At 41.8% G+C, this 17,118-nt stretch overlaps 1 protein-coding gene across 3 annotated transcripts; it reads right to left on the minus strand.

Moving 5' to 3' along the window:
• Positions 1–3,520: 3,520 nt before the first annotated feature.
• Positions 3,521–17,032, minus strand: kcnk4a (potassium channel, subfamily K, member 4a). 3 transcript variants are annotated; one of them, XM_040015540.1, is made up of 7 exons: positions 13,333–17,032; positions 11,816–12,093; positions 9,320–9,437; positions 8,719–8,888; positions 7,679–7,865; positions 5,905–6,041; positions 3,521–5,811 (listed from the first exon to the last, which is right to left on the minus strand). In XM_040015540.1, the coding sequence occupies exons 2-7, from the start codon at positions 12,002–12,004 to the stop codon at positions 4,738–4,740; spliced, it is 1,875 nt and encodes a 624-aa protein (XP_039871474.1). In that variant the 5' UTR covers positions 12,005–12,093; positions 13,333–17,032; the 3' UTR covers positions 3,521–4,737. The 3 variants fall into 3 exon arrangements, with proteins under 3 accessions (XP_039871474.1, XP_039871475.1, XP_039871473.1); XM_040015541.1 differs by having other exon boundaries at positions 8,728–8,888; positions 13,323–17,032; XM_040015539.1 differs by having other exon boundaries at positions 13,323–17,032.
• Between the last annotated feature and the right edge of the window lie 86 nt (positions 17,033–17,118).

A 17,118-nucleotide genomic window follows, 5' to 3' on the forward strand; every position in this document is an offset into this window, starting at 1 on the left:
TTTCCTTTAATCTGTGTATTCATCCATGTGTTTATTAGCCTACATATAGGCTATATTTATAATTTGTGTCATTACTCACACACACAACTCTCTGGCTCAGTAGGCTGTTTATTTATCTAGAGGCTGGCAGTCTGTTTAATCAGATTAAAAAAAATAACCAACTGAAGTCGGCTTTTTTTATTTACACTTTATAAATAGAGATATATAGTGTAAGAAATGAATTATCGCACAGTCAAAGGCCCTTGATTCATCCAGTTTCTCAAAAGCAAGCATCTAAAACCCAAAACTGCCTGCATGGCTGGATGCTGCTGCACGGAGCTGTTTTTGGTGAACTGATCTTTTAATGTCCTTTAATGCAGTGTGGTTTAAATCCCAGCTGTGAAAGTAGCTTAAAGAGATACAAACTGTTCTAGAGGCATTACAATAAAATTGTTTTTCTGAGCAGCAGTGAGAAACAGCTTCACTCTGTGTATGTGTGTGTGTGTGTGTGTGTGTTGGGGTGTCAGTCCTCGAGCTGTGGTGAGCCTCCCTCCCCCCTGAGTAAACTAGCCCCAGCATCTGTTAGTCTTTTCCACTTAACTACCCCTTGCTAAATCCAACCTGTACTTATCCCACGGTAGAGCGCCTTGCTCCGTCTCACATTGAGTCCCTCTGTCCTTGAGAAGGACGTCTGTTGTGGATGTCGACCCCTGCCCACACACACCCACTGACACACACACGCACACACACACACCCTGCCTTTGACCTATAGAAAAAGAGTGTGAGTACAGCACACCCCTACATTCATATATTCTGCTATTTTTGCCTCCATGCAGCAAAATATGCCATGATTAATGGTTCTGGCTCTGGAAACGCTCGCTCACCCTCCCCGTGCTGACCAAAAAGTAAGAGAGCCTGTTAAAAAAGTAATTCATTCACACAAGCACCTTATGGTCTGAGCTCACATGACAGGTCTGGACGAGACTTTAGATTGAAGTCATTCCTATTTATTCCTGCCAGTTAAATTAAAACGCAGCTCTCGGGGCAACAGGGCACCATAAACACAAAATATAGAGTTATACAAGCAGCAGAGCGGCAACGAGACACAGGAGTAAACAGAAGATACCGATCTGTGGCCTCGGCGTTATTGAAGCCATATTCGTCGAGCAGTCAAATTTGGAGAGCAGAGCTGTACTTGAGGCCCTGCTGGGACAAAACAGCTGTAAGGCCAAACCCACAGAGGCCTAGCTGTTCTGGTTTTTAACAGACGAGGGCGTCGTTTCTGTGCTTTCTTTCAATAACTGCACAGCAGGGTGGCTAAGTTCGACTTTCAGTCTGTCTGGTGTTGACTGTGGGAGTCATATTTATTACAACAGGAGTTTTTTGTGAAGTGGGCCACATTTCATAAAACAGAAGAAAATATTTAGTAGCTATTTTTTCCCCTTGTAAGTAATCACTAAATCTACAGCTTTCACAACACTTTATCACCCTTGGATTAAAACAAATCCTCAACTAATACAAAGACTTACAATTAAAAAGTATTTAGTCTAAAACTAGGCTTAGGCTAAGACTAATTTTTAAAAACAGGGTTAAATCACATACGAAAATACAGCCTTTAACAGGCTTTTAGCTGTGTGTTTGTTTTTTTTTTAATGTAGTTGAAATTTATTTTTCAAGTATTTATATGCAAAAGTTGATCTTTTAAAAAAAAAAAAAGTTATCTTTCCTGTGGGTTTTGTTTTTTAAAAAGATGTTTGAAGATGTGATGCCCATCCTTCCATTGATACCGTTTCTGATGAGGCTTCAGTGACCCGTAGATGGATCAACTGAAGGTCCAGCTACACCTTGCTTGTCCTGTGCCAGTTTTTTTGTTTGTTTTTGTTTCTTAAGAATATGGCGTTCAGATACTGTTTATGGGCTGTAGATAGAAAAATCTTTTTTCTTTCCTCAAAGATAAACTGCTGAGATATATTTTGGAATCACCTTGCTGGTGTAACAATCCCATCTTACGCCTGTCGAATTGTGTTATCTTTGGCATTTCTAATAAACTCAGCTGGAGGCATGGGAAGAAAGTATGTTAATAGCAGCCTGTCAGAAAAACACCAAGTACCTTAAAAAAACAATTATTCTCTGAAAATGGTCAGGCCCTTGGAAGCAAAATATAAAGAAACAAGGGATAGTTCAAGGCTTTTGCTGTGCATAATTAATGTTTAGTTATGTACATATTTAGCATAAAGCCCAATAATATCCTTGCTGTCCACCTTCATTTTATTGTACAAAAAGGAAAAGTAATAAATAATTTAAAAAAGCATCCGTCATCACTCAGGACTCATAATGACATTACTGCTGATTGCTCATAGTCAGCGCACCACTATGAGCCATCTACTTCCAGCTTTCTGTCAACAAGTGACAGAATATGTGGGAGCCTGAATTTGAGTGTAGACTCTGTCCGTTACTTATTTTGGCACTGGTGGAGGGCAAAATGCCACGATAGCCTCGTGTAGTAGTTCCTGCTTCTGAGTAAGCAGGAAGAGGCAATTTATACCACATTCACCCAAAGCTGAGTTCATTCAGGGCTTTCAGGTCAGGTCATTTCACATCTGCTGCTGCACAGTGCGCCAACTGTGTGCCCGTCTTATTCTGTCTGCAACGTGTGCCGAATATAATATAATGAACCTTTAGAGATTTACAGACAAGAAATTAACATATATTATGTAAGCGAATGAGAGCGCAGTCCATATGTAATGCAGTGTTTAAAAAACACAGTCCTTCGTAAATTAAATTGGACGCTCATATTGATCATGACCAAAGTTTAAAATAATGAGGTCAGTGTATTTACTGTAGAACTAACTCTGTAAAACCTCATTCTCAGTTTTCTTCTGCTCTCTGTTTTGTATGACATCATTGAGAGCATCTCAGGCACACAGCTCGTGGTGTGAACACGGAAGCCCCACCCACCCGATATTCAAACCTTTTGTTTGTGAGCTGCGGTCAATCAGAAGAAAGTCGTCTTAAAGGAAGATGAACTAAAACTGATTTGTTTCAGACGGTGGATGAACTGAGGGTTCTGCACCAAAGCACAGTTTAAAATCGGCACGCCCATAGATCACCTGCCTGACATATGTACAGAGGCTGTGTCCTCACTGCTGTAGCCTGGGTGGTGATTCTGCCTAGAGCCATGTGCTGCGTATCATCTCACCATCCTGTCACTACCTAAAAAAGCCAGGATGGAAAAAGTTTACTTATAATATCCACGGTGATAATAAGAATGAAAAACTGGGTATATATCACCGTATGAGCAATGTAGGCACTGCACAATGTAAAGGCACCCTGTAGAGTTTATCTCTTTCGCTTTCAGACACCAAAACACACTCTGGGTCCCTGTGAGGCTTTTAGTGTTAAACCACTAAGTGTTTTATTAATACATGTTCTAATTTGCAAATTTGTGATTAATAAAGTAGAAGACCCAAGTGTAAAAAGTTTAGTGACATTAAAAGTGAAAGAAAACTCCACAGTTACAGGATAAAGACTTAATGTCTGGTAACAGTGTGTAATAAAGGTCTCTTTAATGCGTCACTGTAAGATACATCTGAGATATCAACTGGCAAAAAAATGGGACATGAAAGGTTATTACACAGGATATAAAACTTGTTATTGTTCAGAAAAAGAATTAAACCTAAAAACTGTAGCTGTCAAGTGGAAAAGTGGACACAAGCAGAATATTACCAACAGTGATTTAAGGACACTTGATTGCAAAGTTGGTACGCAGCGCAAACTTAACTTAAATGACTTTGGTGTGACTGTATCAGGTTTAATCATCTGATTTTCTTTTATAACCCTTTTTAAACACAAAATAGTCTGAAGATCCTTTAGTAGTCACTTTCCATCATCCCTAAAACGACTGACAACTTAAGGACCTGAATGACAGCACACCATGGTGCAATGGTGCAGTTCTGATGAAGAGTAATGGCCCTGCCGTGCTCTGAATCGGATGTGCTGTTGTTGTGGTTTTGGTTTTCCACCCACGGCAGGGTTTTCACCCGGGAATTTTCGTGGTGGTAAGCCACCCAGATCCTGGCGCATCTTGTCTTTTGATCAATTTAGTTAGCACATGACGACCTCACACACTTTAAATACATGTCGTTTACTGTTCAAAACACATCCCCGGATGTCTTTCCCTTTTAAGGCTGCATTTCATAAAAAGATTTTTTTTCTTATGTTAACGGAAGTGGTCTTTTTTCAGGCGAGGCAGCCGACAGCTTCTGTAAATTGCTGTGTGTAAACCCTGCACTGAATTTAAAGCTTATAGTCGCTCCTCAAAAGTTAGCCTCACAAAGCCAGATTAAATCTCAGATTTAATGTCAAGTCAGTGCCGAGAATCCACTGAGCTCAGCAGCTCAAAACAAAGCAGATAATTATGTTTAATGACATCTTGGTAATGATGTGACTCACTCAGTCCCGAACCTTGTTTATGAGAGGAGCGGTCCACTTAAAGTTGCACGATTAGCCTCACTGAAAGGCAGATTTATCTCTTTGTCAGAGCGTCCTGGAAACTCAAACCCAGCTTATATCGTTTTAGTCACACTAAAGAAACAAAGCAATATTGGTGAGGTGGTTTTGTGAGGCTAACTATAAACACCAAAAAAAAAGAAAAGAAAAAACCCCCAGAACAACAGCTGCATTCATGAGGCGTGTTTCTTCTAGCTAGCAGCAGTGTAGAACCACAGCTGTGATGTTGGCTGCCACATCTGGTTTTTGTCAGAGTGCAGGAGCTGCATCTGTCTGGTTCTCAGGTAGAGACAGGTCTGAAAGAGAGGATGCTGGAGGTGGTGTTGGAGGATGGGATGGTGGCTGCATGTCACTGCTGGGCCTCCTCACCTGCAGCGAGCTCCACCTGTGTGATAGCTGTCTCCTCATGCTCTTCTTCTTAGGCTTTCGGGGCCGTCTCCTCTTCTCCTCGCTCGTGGACTGGGGGCGGTCGCTCAGGGTGTCTGAGGACTCGTCAATGTACGCCAAGTTCTCGCCGAAGAAGTCGAGCAGCTGGCAGCTTGGTGAGGGGGCTGTGGTGATGTCAGGGGAGGGAAGGAGGACTTCGGGTAGGGATGTGGGCACAGGGGAGGAGCGAGAAGAAGGACTAGGGTCAGGTGCCTGATTGTGGCTATTGTTTGGTGCAGATTCATAGTTCTCTGCTGGAATCAGTTCATCTTTCCTCTCTGATGTGTCCATATGTGCGAGTCTTACTGATCCCTCCTCCATGCTGCCGATGGTTTGGCACGGCTGGAACTTGTGGGGTGCCATGTAGGAGAAGGAGACTGAGGAGCCATCTGACCTGGAGTCGAATGCAGACTCTGATCCGGAGAGTGACCCTTCCTGCATACGTGCCCCTACAACATCCAGCTGTGAACCGGAGCGGGTTACGGGGACGGAGAATGAGCGGGACAGGTGGTGAGGAAATGACCTGCCCTGCCCTTGCAGAACCCCAGCAGGGTCAGCCCTGTACCCTGCTGCTGATATGGGGACCGTTCCCCCTCCAGCTGCACTCACCTGTGCCTTTGAGTTAGTTCCCCTCACCCCGGACGAATTGTCCTGCAGTTCACTCATGGAGCTCGACAGGCCAGCCCAGTGACTTGACAGATGTCCATTCTCAGGTCCCCCTCGCACCCAGTATCCCAGTGTACCCTGGGCTCCCCGGCGGATGCGTCGGCGCTCGCTGCGTTTCCAGCGCCGCCGCTGCAGGAGGAAGGGGTCATTAAATTCCAGAGGATTTGGGATGCGGAAATCCTTGGACATGCTCTGCGTCCAGTCTGTTGCGTGGGCCCTCAGCTCCTCCATCTGACAGGGACACAGGTTAACATTAGCTTTACAACATAGAAGAACTGACACAAGTTTAGGTGTCTCTCAGATAACATTTCTGGAGTCTCCCACCTCAGCACGAGTCCTTTTAGACAGCACCCTCAGCCAGTTGCCTATCATGGTGAGGATGGAGGCAAAGTAGGCAAGACCAAACACGATCCACAACAACACCAGAAGCTTGAAGAAGCTGTTGTCTTCAGTACCTCCAACTCCATGCAGAGAAAGTTGATTAAATTTTTAATGTGATGTTCCAGTGAACCTCACAGAACAGAAATGACAGAAAGAGGCAGTCCTGTACAAAGTTGACCATTCATCATTAATTAAACCTCAGCGGGGGGGAGACTACAGCTGTAACTTTGTGGGTGGATAGATAAACCTCGTTTTTGGGTTATTTGTATATAAATGTCATATAAATTGTGAGTGAGTGATATGTTCAGGCTGTTTGGCCTCTGACAGAAACAGACCACAACCCAAATATATGCAGTTTATCGTGAGAATGACGAAGAAAAGAGCAGAAAAACAATTCATATATTTGCGTTAATTAGAGGTTTCATATAAAAGGGCACGGAGGTGCCTAGGTCGCGGCGTTCTATTCAATTCAATTCAATTTTATTTATATAGCGCCAAATTACAACAAAAGTCGCCTCAAGGCGCTTCATAGATACAGAGAAAAACCCAACAATCATATGACCCCCTATGAGCAAGCACTTTGGCGACAGTGGGAAGGAAAAACTCCCTTTTAACAGGAAGAAACCTCCGCAGAACCAGGCTCAGGGAGGGGCGGCCATCTGCTGCGACCGGTTGGGGTGAGAGAAGGAAGACAGGATAAAGACATGCTGTGGAAGAGAGACAGAGGTTAATAACAGATATGATTCAATGCAGAGAGGTCTGTTAATACATAGTGAGTGAGAAAGGTGACTGGAAAGGAAAAACTCAATGCATCATGGGAATCCCCCGGCAGCCTACATCTATTGCAGCATAACTAAGGGAGGATTCAGGGTCACCTGGTCCAGCCCTAACTATATGCTTTAGCAAAAAGGAAAGTTTTAAGCCTAATCTTAAAAGTAGAGATAGTGTCTGTCTCCCGAATCCAAACTGGAAGCTGGTTCCACAGAAGAGGGGCCTGAAAACTGAAGGCTCTCCCTCCCATTCTACTTTTAAATACTCTAGGAACAACAAGTAGGCCTGCAGAGCGAGAGCGAAGTGCTCTAATAGGGTGATATGGTACTACAAGGTCATTAAGATAAGATCCTGATTATTTAGGACCTTGTATGTGAGGAGCAGGATTTTGAATTCAATTCTGGATTTAACAGGAAGCCAATGAAGGGAAGCCAAAACAGGAGAAATATGCTCTCTCTTTCTAGTCCCTGTCAGGACTCTTGCTGCAGCATTTTGGATTAGCTGAAGACTTTTCAGCGAGTTTTTTGGACATCCTGATAATAATGAATTACAGTAGTCCAGCCTGGAAGCAATAAATGCATGAACTAGTTTTTCTGAAGTTCTGAAGTTATTGCATTCACATTTTTTTCAGAAAACTTGCCCTGTTATTCAAATTTGTTCCGTCAATACAACTATGATATCAATTTGAAATGCCTACATCATCTAACTTGAGGTATCGCATTCACAAACTTGGGTGTCCACACCGCGCACCTGCCCAGGTGACGAGAATACCCCATCAGACTTTCAAGGCAGAGGGCTAAAAAGCACTCCCTCAGCAGAGGATCACACTTACAGACTGTCATTTGGAAAAGGATCTGTGAAAATGCCCATAACACCACCATTAAACTGAAACACTGAACATAATCTGCTCTAGACCAGGTTACATGTTCAGCGTATTGGTCTGTACCTGGTACATAGTCTCCAAAGCCAACAGTGGTGAGCGTGATGACCACAAAATAGAGCGACTCCAAGAAATTCCAGTTTTCCACTTTCTGAAACACGACTGTCGGCACAGCGAGGAAGATCAGACAGCCAATTAAGATGGAGAGAACTGCTGAGGTCACACGCACAGTCGTGGGCCTGACCTTGCGTTTCTATCAGAGAGAAAGATAGAAGCCAATACAGATGCAGAATAAATCAAGATCAACACAGCTATACATGTAACAAAAAAGTGCAAGAATTAAACTAGATTAAACCAAAAAGGAAAAAGAATTGTCTGGATTCAGGCTGAATGTTGAGATTTGTCAGCTTTTTATTGGTCCACACTGGCATCTTCATCACATGTCTGCATCTCAGGATTATTTTCTTTCTTTATACTAAAGTCATGGACTGAAGATGTAACAGTGGGGCAGCTTTAATACCCATCTGTTTGAAAAGTCCTGAAAGAATAAACAAGTACAACATGACTTGACTATGGTGACCATGATACCCTTGAATAAGGCTGCTGTCCGGTTGCTCTAAGCTGTGGCTAAAGTGCTGATTCAGCTGATCTGACTCTAATGCGGGTTTTATATGAAAATTCACTTACAAAGACAGTTTTTGTGATTTTTATTTTATTTTTTGTGGAGAAATAAGGTTCCAAGAACAGCTTTATTTAGTAGTTCAGCTTTTCTGGTAGGACTCTGCAGCCCAACTGACAAACATAATCTCTGCCTGGGTTCCCTGCCTAGTCGGACATGTACAAAGCAGCTCATTTAGGAGCTGCCAAAATCAGATGCCCAAACTGGCTCCTTTCGATGTTGAGGACTCTATTCTGAGCTTCTACCAAGTGACCAAGCTCTTCACTTTATCTGTAAAGCTGAGCCCAGACATTTGGTTCTTGCATGGTTCTAACTTGCAACTTAGAGAGAACCAAACAGTTTACTGCGTAGAGCACTGATAAGAAGTCTGTGCCTTGTAGGTTTAAAGCTGTTTACTCCTAAGTTTTGGCTGATGGGCAGGACAGACCATTCTCACCAGGAAGAGCGTCTCAATCTTGGCCACAGCTCTCCGCAGCACCGTGCCCATGTGGTCGCCCACTCCAGCGAGAAGTATGCCAAACATGGGGATGCCAACCAAAGCGTAGCACACGCAGAACAACTGGCCGTAAGTCGTCCGAGGTGAGAGGTTCCCAAAGCCTGTTTGAAGGATTAATCAAAAAGACATGACGCTAGTTATAAAAGCTGACATGCACAAACAATTTAAAGAGGGACCTTGGGTAATTATTTTAATTAGTAGGGGGTATTAGAAAATATTCATCAGCTGTGCCTCTACAATTCATGAATACTTTGTTGACCAGAAAAATAAGCTACAGTTTGATCACATTTTAAGTAGCGTGTCTTTGAAACAAGGACATAAATAAGCTCTAGTGTGACATTTATCAAGCCATAAAAACACCTGCAGGCTAAATCCTTGCAAATTTAGATGATACCAAACTACATTTAAATGCTTCAGTGAAAATAATGCAGGTAACACTTTCTCAGAAAAGAGAACCTCAACAGTGCATCAGGTGGATCATTTTGTCACTCAGAGAGCAATGTTTCCCCTGCAGGTGAGCTCTGTCACTTACCTATGGTGGTGATGATGGTGCCACAGAAGAAGCAGGCAGACGCGATGTCCCAGCGATTGGTCAAGTTGGCAGGAACTCTGCTCACATTCAGGCCTGCCTCGACTGCAGACATCAAACCCTGAAGGAATTTAATTTTTCATCCAAGTTTTATCTATTTGTTCATTTTATTTACTCACATTATGGGTGTATTTATAATGCATGGACCTCGTAGCGTACATAAAGAACGATATTAAGTAAAATCTGGAAAATAAAAGCAGCACGTGGTAAACAGTAGGAACTTAAAGAGAATATCTCTGTGCTACAGAATACCTTGGCCTGAGAGGTAGAGGTGTGTGTGTGTGTGTGTGTGTGTGTGTGTGTGTGTGTGTGTGTGTGTGTGTGTGTGTGTGTGTGTGTGTATATTTATTTATTTATTAGGGGTGCAACGATACTCGTATCGATATTGAACCGTTCGATACAGTGCTTTCGGTTCGGTACGCATATGTATCGAACAATACAAATTTTTAATTTTTTTTTTTATCAACTTTCCTTCTGACGATGCTGTCTGTGTTGAGCGCAGGGCAAGCTAGTGAGACAGAAGTTAAGCTCTCCTTGCAACATGGACCTCATTCAGATCTGGCGTTTGGAACTATTTTGGTTTTCATGTGACGTATGACCCTGAAGGTAAGCGTGTCATGGACTAAAGTAAAACAGTATGTTGGATGTGCCATGCAATGCTCAATTACATGGGTGGGAACTAGTGTGTTAGCGCAGTTAGCTCGTTAACGTGTTGGCCGTCTAGCCCCACGCACGGGGCAATCCGAGCGTTAACGAAGATTTGCCGTGTTGTGGCGTTAACGTCATTTCAACAAGATTAACGCTGACAGCACTAGTGGGAACACAACGAATATGACTGCACATTTACTCCGACAGCATCCTAGTGCAAAGACAAGTGGAAGCAGACAAAAACAACAAGCACGCATGGTACAAACTTTACCTGAGTCATTTAGACAGCCGTTAGCACATGATTCTCCTTATGGGGACCTAATATGTTTAATATGCTGCTGAGAATATAGCCCAGAAGAAGCGTATAGTATAGCTTTTATTTTGGAAAGAGCCATTTCTCTGTAATAAACTCTTTTCCAAAGATGAGTGATTCCTCAATCAGATTTTTTTATTTTATTATTTTGTTGTTTCAGCAACATTAAATTTAAAAACTGTACTTTTGAGTTAAAATATATATTTATAATTTTAATAAATGACAAATTAAAAAGGCATGAACATTTTTTTGTATCGAAAAAAGTATCAAACCGAACCGTGAATTTTGTGTATCGTTGCACCCCTAATCTCTCTCTCTCTCTCTCTCATATATATATATATATATATATATATATATATATGTATGTTAACCAGCTAACTGCGCTAACGTGCTAGTTCCCACCAATTGAGCATTGCGTGGCACATCCGACATACTGTTTTACTTTTGTCCATGACGCGCTTACCATCAGGGTCATGCTTCACATGAAAACCAAGATAGTTCCAAACGCCAGATCTCAATGAGGGTGGTGGAGGTTCAATTTCGGGTAGCGTTGAGGCAGTTGCCATGTTGCAACGAGCTTAACTTCTGTCTCGCTAGCTTGCGCTCTGCTCAGTGGATCTGCGCTCGACAGTGCAGCCTAGGCGGAGTAGTCACGCAGATCCACTGAGCGCTCAACACAGACAGCATCGTCAGAAGAAAAGTTGATAAAATAAAATTTTTTTTGTATTGTTCGATACATATGCGTACCGAACCGAAAGCACTGTATCAAACGGTTCAATATCGATACGAGTATTGTTGCACCCCATATATCCTGCTGTTCAAACCTTCTGTTTCCCTTCTGTCCAAGGGACAGCCAATCAGAAAAAAGATCGTTAAAAGGACGTGTTTCAACACCTTGTTTAATGTGAGATTAAGAAAAATACATGTAGTCTGGAGGATTATGTTCCACTCGAATTCAGACTTTGTGAAGCTCAATTTCAAATTAAAACATTCAAGTTACAAAAGCCCATCTGGTTTGAGCGATAATGTTACTACAGCAATTTGGTTATTTACATTTACATTCAGCATCTTTAATTTGCTGTTAATCTAATACAGACTGGAAGCTTCGGCCTTCTGACGGCACACTTCTAAATATTTACTCACTAATGTTATACAGTGTGCACTTTAAAACAGCTCAACTGTGCTGACATAACTTCATTTACATGGAAACAAATCGAGTAAGCCTAAAAAATATAAATACTTCAGTGCTACTTACTTTGACCACCTATCCCACACAGGTGATATGACCCCAGATATTTCTGTTTTGTTTTTTCCTAATTCCGTTGTGTTTTGTGAGCTTTTGCAGCATTTTTGTTATTGCTGGTGTTTACTTAAGTTGCAGTCCATTTGGCCTCTCAGGGCCACCGTAAATAAACCATATTTTAAAGCTGCTTCAGAGTGTGAGTGGGATAATAGTGACGTACTGTGTCCACTGATACCTGTACAAGCTCGTGAAAGTCCGACTCGTTGACGCAGTCGTTTCTCATGAGGAATTTTTTCTTGGTTTCAAGCAGCTTTTCATGTGCCAAGGTCTCTGTGGGCTTTTCCAGGGTGACAAAAACAAACGCTCCCATCACCAGGTACAACATGACTCCCACCAGCAGGGTGGTGAGGGTAGTGCACCGCATTTTCTCCCCGTCTTTCTCCCTGCCCCTCCAGGGTTAAAGGGTCTCAGCTCACAGGTCCAGCTCTGGTTGGGATCTCAGTCAGGATACAACTGGCCATAAACAGGAAGTTCCTTTAGAGAGGTGCTACATGTACAAGCACGGAAATATCTTTTATAAAAAAAAAGCAAAGAAAAAAAAGCACCACAAGTGTTCTTGGAAGACATCAGGCCCAAACCTGAGAGTCACTGACACCAAACGTGACAAACTACTAACATGGTGGAAAATAATGACAAGCACTTTAATTTAGTGAGACTTTCATGGCTTGATTAGTATGACTGTTATTAGACAGGTGATTGAGTGAATCCAGGTTGTAAAGTGTTTACTCTTACAGTTGGCACACAGTGTGGATGTTTCAGAGCTGTTGCACAAAATGTTTTCTGCATTAAAGGTGGGTCCTTAAGCCACACTGCATGTACACTGAGCGACTCGCTGGTCTTTTAATTAACATTCAACTAGTCCAGATTGTCCAAAAGCAGAGCTGTCACTGATGCGATAGCTATTGTAAGAGGTATACGTGACAAACAAGCCGTCCTCTTTCAAGTTTACAGTGTTATAAGACTTCAGATGTTCGTGTCGGTGGGTACTTCCCAACGTTATACAAGATTTTAATCACAAAATTGTTCTTTAAAAGCTTTTTGCATGAAACAGACTGGATTTTTTTTTTTTGCCCTCGTTTCTCAAGCCCTCAGGTAAGATTAAAAGGTGAGGCACAAAAGAGCATTCATGATGTTGCACTTTGAGAAATAGCATGCAATCTGTTACAAGGCCAGCTGATGAAAATGACACACCATAGACCAACATTTACTTGCCAATTGATTCTGGATTTTTTTTTTTTCTTCCAGCATACATGTAAAAAGTAAATGAGATAAATATAAATATAAATATAAGCCCTAATTTCAAGTCACAGAGATGCCTGTCCAGCTGTTTCCTCAGGTTACACTGAGGAAAGATGGCAGGTAAAATCAGTAGACTGACAACTTTGCTTAGACAAAGATCATTTCCACTGACGCAGTGTGAGATGTTACTGACGTTGGGACTTGTTTAACTTGGAGTGTGACAAGAGACACTCCTAAAAACAAACCATATCTTAAACCCAAATCGAGATGTGGTTCTTTGAAATGGAAAAAAGGTGCTGCGCTTTAAGAAATGCATCCAGCGTGATCATAGTCTAATACAGCAACAGCGATACTGTCCTATTGAAAGGAGCTATTCAAAATGCTTTCTGTAGTCTCCATGATAATGAATGTTTTATAATTGAGAAAAATAACGAAGACAGTACCTTAACTCACTGGAGTCAGGAGCTCATCCCATGTTAAAACTCTAGAAATCAGCTGATAGAGAAATATCGAAACTCCTTCTTTTTCTTCCTCTTCTGCTCGCTCTGCGACGCCTCCAACGTCAGGGTTCAGGAACGGATGATTGCGTGTCCATTTCCTTCCCCTTCAAGCCATTTGAACACTTTCAGGTGCACAGAAGTACAGACTAGTTCAGGTCAAAAACAATCAAGTATCTAAAGTGTAAATCTATCAGAGTAGTTCCAAACTGGCGTATCTCCTCGATTCTTTTTCAGCAGGGTATGGGTGGCATTAAATAAATGTTCTCATTGCAGGGTGTTTGTCATAATATCTGGAAAAAACTGACACACACCAGGCCACCCTGCCAGTGGGTGCACAAACGATTACACTTTGCCAGAACTCCAAACATACATCTTGACATTAATCGAAAACATGGTTAGGTCTTATCTTCATTTGGCTACTTTGAACCGTGTTTACCTTTGAGTCGGATACCCAGAAAAACAGGACTGGGATTTAGGAGCTTCATGCTTTGGGTCGACTGGCCCCGGTCGTCTCCACGTGGACCTTGACAGTGTTCTGAGATTTCCCAGAGTTTGGCCAACTGTTAGCATTCTGCGCTAATGGACTGCTGGCTTTGGTTTGTGTGGACAGTCTAAATCTCTGTCCCTGGCGTCAGCACTGGCAGATTATTAGTTATCACAGTCTAAACCTACACAGGCATATTTTTATATTTTGCTAAGATGTGAAGTGAGGGCGACGGAGAAAGAGACTGCATGCGTCTGACAGACTGTGATCTAATCCCAAGTTAAACAATGCTGCAGGTGGGGTAATAAATCATACACAGAGCTGTTTGGAAAGAGGCACAAAGCTGGAACAAGATGTGTACATGCTGTTCTTCGGTTTGCATGTAAGGCAGGTGTATAAAAGAAATCCAACCCAGGAATGTCAAACTTACTTCACATCATTGGCCACATACAGCTCACTTTGATGTGAAGTGGGTTGAACCACTTAAACTACATGGTAAACATGTAAAGTTATAGAAAAGGTTTTGGTGCTTAATTAATAAAAGGTTTTCATGAATTAATTTCCTTGTACTTTGGTGTTGTATGGATGGCAATGCGGGGTCTTAAGCAATAGGAAAAGCTGTAAAACTTAAAATATAGTTAAAGTTCAAAATCCATGCACTCCACATTTTCTAAGCTGTCCAGTATTGGAGTCTTTGCCAGGTTGATTTATTTGACATTATGTTTGACACCCCTAGTCTAACCAAACAGGGTTAAACTAAAGTACTGGTCCTCAAACTCTACTCAAAAATGCTGTCTCTCACCAACAATAAAAATAATCCAAATACTTCCAATTTAAAAATGCTGTTAATAGCATGACCTTGCCCACTACTGAGCCCACAGGTTCACAGCTTCAGAAACAAGGCACTACAGAATGTGATTGGTCATGACTTCGGCTTTGACTTCGACTTCTGCAGATCCTCTTTTTACAGCTACAAATTCTCGCTTTATATCTTTCTCCACTCAAACACATTTAGTTAACTTTGGAGGTTTGAGCTCCAGTTTGCAGGATAATCTACGTGCATCTTTTTCTGTGTGCTCCACCTGAATCTCAGTTTAACACATGTACACATAGCAAGGATTTTGAGAGTTTAGAAAACAGGGTGCAGTATGAAACTTACAAATCCAAGATGTAAACTAGAAACTTTTAGTGAAGCTGGAGACCTCTGTCACACTATAAAATGAACAACACTTTGCACCGTAAAAATATTCAAGTATAAATTCTCATCATCAAGTAGTTCATAAAGAAACCTCTTACTGGAGTTTCTGAGACTAAGTATTAATAGTCCTAAAATAAGTCTATTTGGTTTTCTGTTATCGGAGTTTTATAAGAATTCGTAACGGTTTGTCAGGGTCAGGAGTTGTATCTCTCAAGGGTTTAACCGATCCAAAACATTAATAACATCACACTGTACAAAAACATGCCGTCCATTTCTTTGTTTGAAAGACTTCAGGGTGTTTATTCATAGTTTGTTTAACATAAAATATGAGTGTTTATTCACTGATGCTATCACTGCTTTAGTTTGTGTCACACAGAAGAGTTGCCACTTTGGAAAGCTCTTTTTAAGAAAACATATATATAAGGGAAAAAAATCCAGATTTTGTGATCACTGGGTTGTATTAAAATAACTACAGCAGTGGAGTCTGTAAAACCCTAAAAAAGGACACAGCAAAGATGATGCTAACAAGACACTGGGGCTTTGGTGACTGTATTATTTGTACTGCATGAAATTAACACAAAAAAGGACAATCTATCAACACAAGTATCTGCCACAGCTGGAGAAACAAAGATGTTTTCTCACCCATAAACCTGAATCAGCCTCCAGAGATGAATAGGATTGTCTGTGGGTAAGACTGTAGTATCTGCTAAAGAATTTACAGTGTGAGGAGAATATAAAGCTCCTTTAGATGTAATTACCCCCCTAAAGAATTTCCCTTTTTTAAAGTGAGCCAACACTGACGTCAGAAGGAGATCACAGGGTACGACTCTGGATCTCTGGTTTCATGCTCTGGGAAAAAATGATCCACAGAAATAATGACAGGACTGTTTGGGGCTAGAGAAGCAGCATTAAAAAAAAAAAAAGATAAACTGCCTGACATTTTGCTTTGAGGCAACAAATCTAAGAAAGAATATTTCCAATGAAATGCTTAGCAAACAGAGTAAACGCACATGCAGGAACACTGATGCATAAATCTCAAGAGTGACTTTTGCTGTTAAATTACTATTGTGTCTGTAGTGTCAGCGTTTAGACCACATAAGCTGGAGCAGGAGGACTGATCATCTCTTTTTAAAATCAGTGTGACAGTCTATACATGTAAACCGACTTTTAAACCACACACTAAATGACAAACCTAAAATCAACAGACCAGTCTCTCCTCAAAAAGCACTAACATTATAGCTCACAGTTCGTCCCCTGAAAGACACTGCTGCACATCTTACCTTCAGTTTGGAGAAATGTTGCTGTCCAAGTTCATGCAGCACAAGTTGTTTCACTTCAGCACTGAAGGAGCTCTGTGTGCATGTGTGTGTGTGCATGTGTGTGTGTTGTGAGAAGGCACTTGTGCATGTGTGTTTTCTCCTTGGAAGGTGTTTCCCCATTCTCGTGACTCTACATCACTCTGACAGAGGACAGCAGATTGTATGAGGAGGAGGAGGAGAAGGGGAAGATAAAGGGGCAAGGCGTGAGAGTGGATGAGGAGACTATTACAGTGCTACGAGTGTGATTAAGTGCCGTCAGCGCAGAGGAAGAGCAGAGGGCCCGGAGTTTCCTGAGCTGGATCTGGGTGGGGGCGGGGAGGTTCGGCTCTCTGATTCCTTCATCTCGCCATTCTCCGTCTTTTTAAGAAGCAAAGAGACACTTGTTTCTTCACAGTCAGTTACTGCAGACACAGTTTTTCATTCACTAGGGGCAGAATTATATCATTAAACAACACAGGCTCTAAAGTTGGAAAAGAATAACTCTTCAGTTCAAGTGTTTGATTCAAGTCTGCTTCTTGTATGCTTTCAGCACCTTGTCAACAACACATTCGTGACCGAAAGGCAAAGGGAGAGGACTTTGGTAATTGCGGAAATACTTATGTGATTTAACCAAGATATTCCACTTAAAAAACACTTTGAGGCTCTCTTCATTGGACCGTGGCACTCATTTAGACTTAATTGTAGGCAAGCAGTAAAAACAAAAATATTCTCTCACACAGCTAACTAAACAGACCTTGA

The sequence above is a fragment of the Simochromis diagramma genome, unplaced genomic scaffold, assembly GCF_900408965.1.
Source record: "Simochromis diagramma unplaced genomic scaffold, fSimDia1.1 OVJJ01000685.1, whole genome shotgun sequence".
Taxonomy (NCBI): Eukaryota; Metazoa; Chordata; class Actinopteri; order Cichliformes; family Cichlidae; genus Simochromis; species Simochromis diagramma.

What these genes read in the sequence shown, in the direction of transcription:
- kcnk4a (XM_040015540.1), bottom strand. Translation starts at nt 12,004, where the DNA reads ATGCGGTGCACTACCCTCACCACCCTGCTGGTGGGAGTCATGTTGTAC. An exon ending in CACCATCATCACCACCATAG is followed by an intron (nt 8,889 to 9,319) that starts GTAAGTGACAGA and finishes TCCTTCAAACAG; the next exon opens with GCTTTGGGAACCTCTCACCT. An exon ending in CTAAAAGGACTCGTGCTGAG is followed by an intron (nt 5,812 to 5,904) that starts GTGGGAGACTCC and finishes TGTCCCTGTCAG; the next exon opens with ATGGAGGAGCTGAGGGCCCA.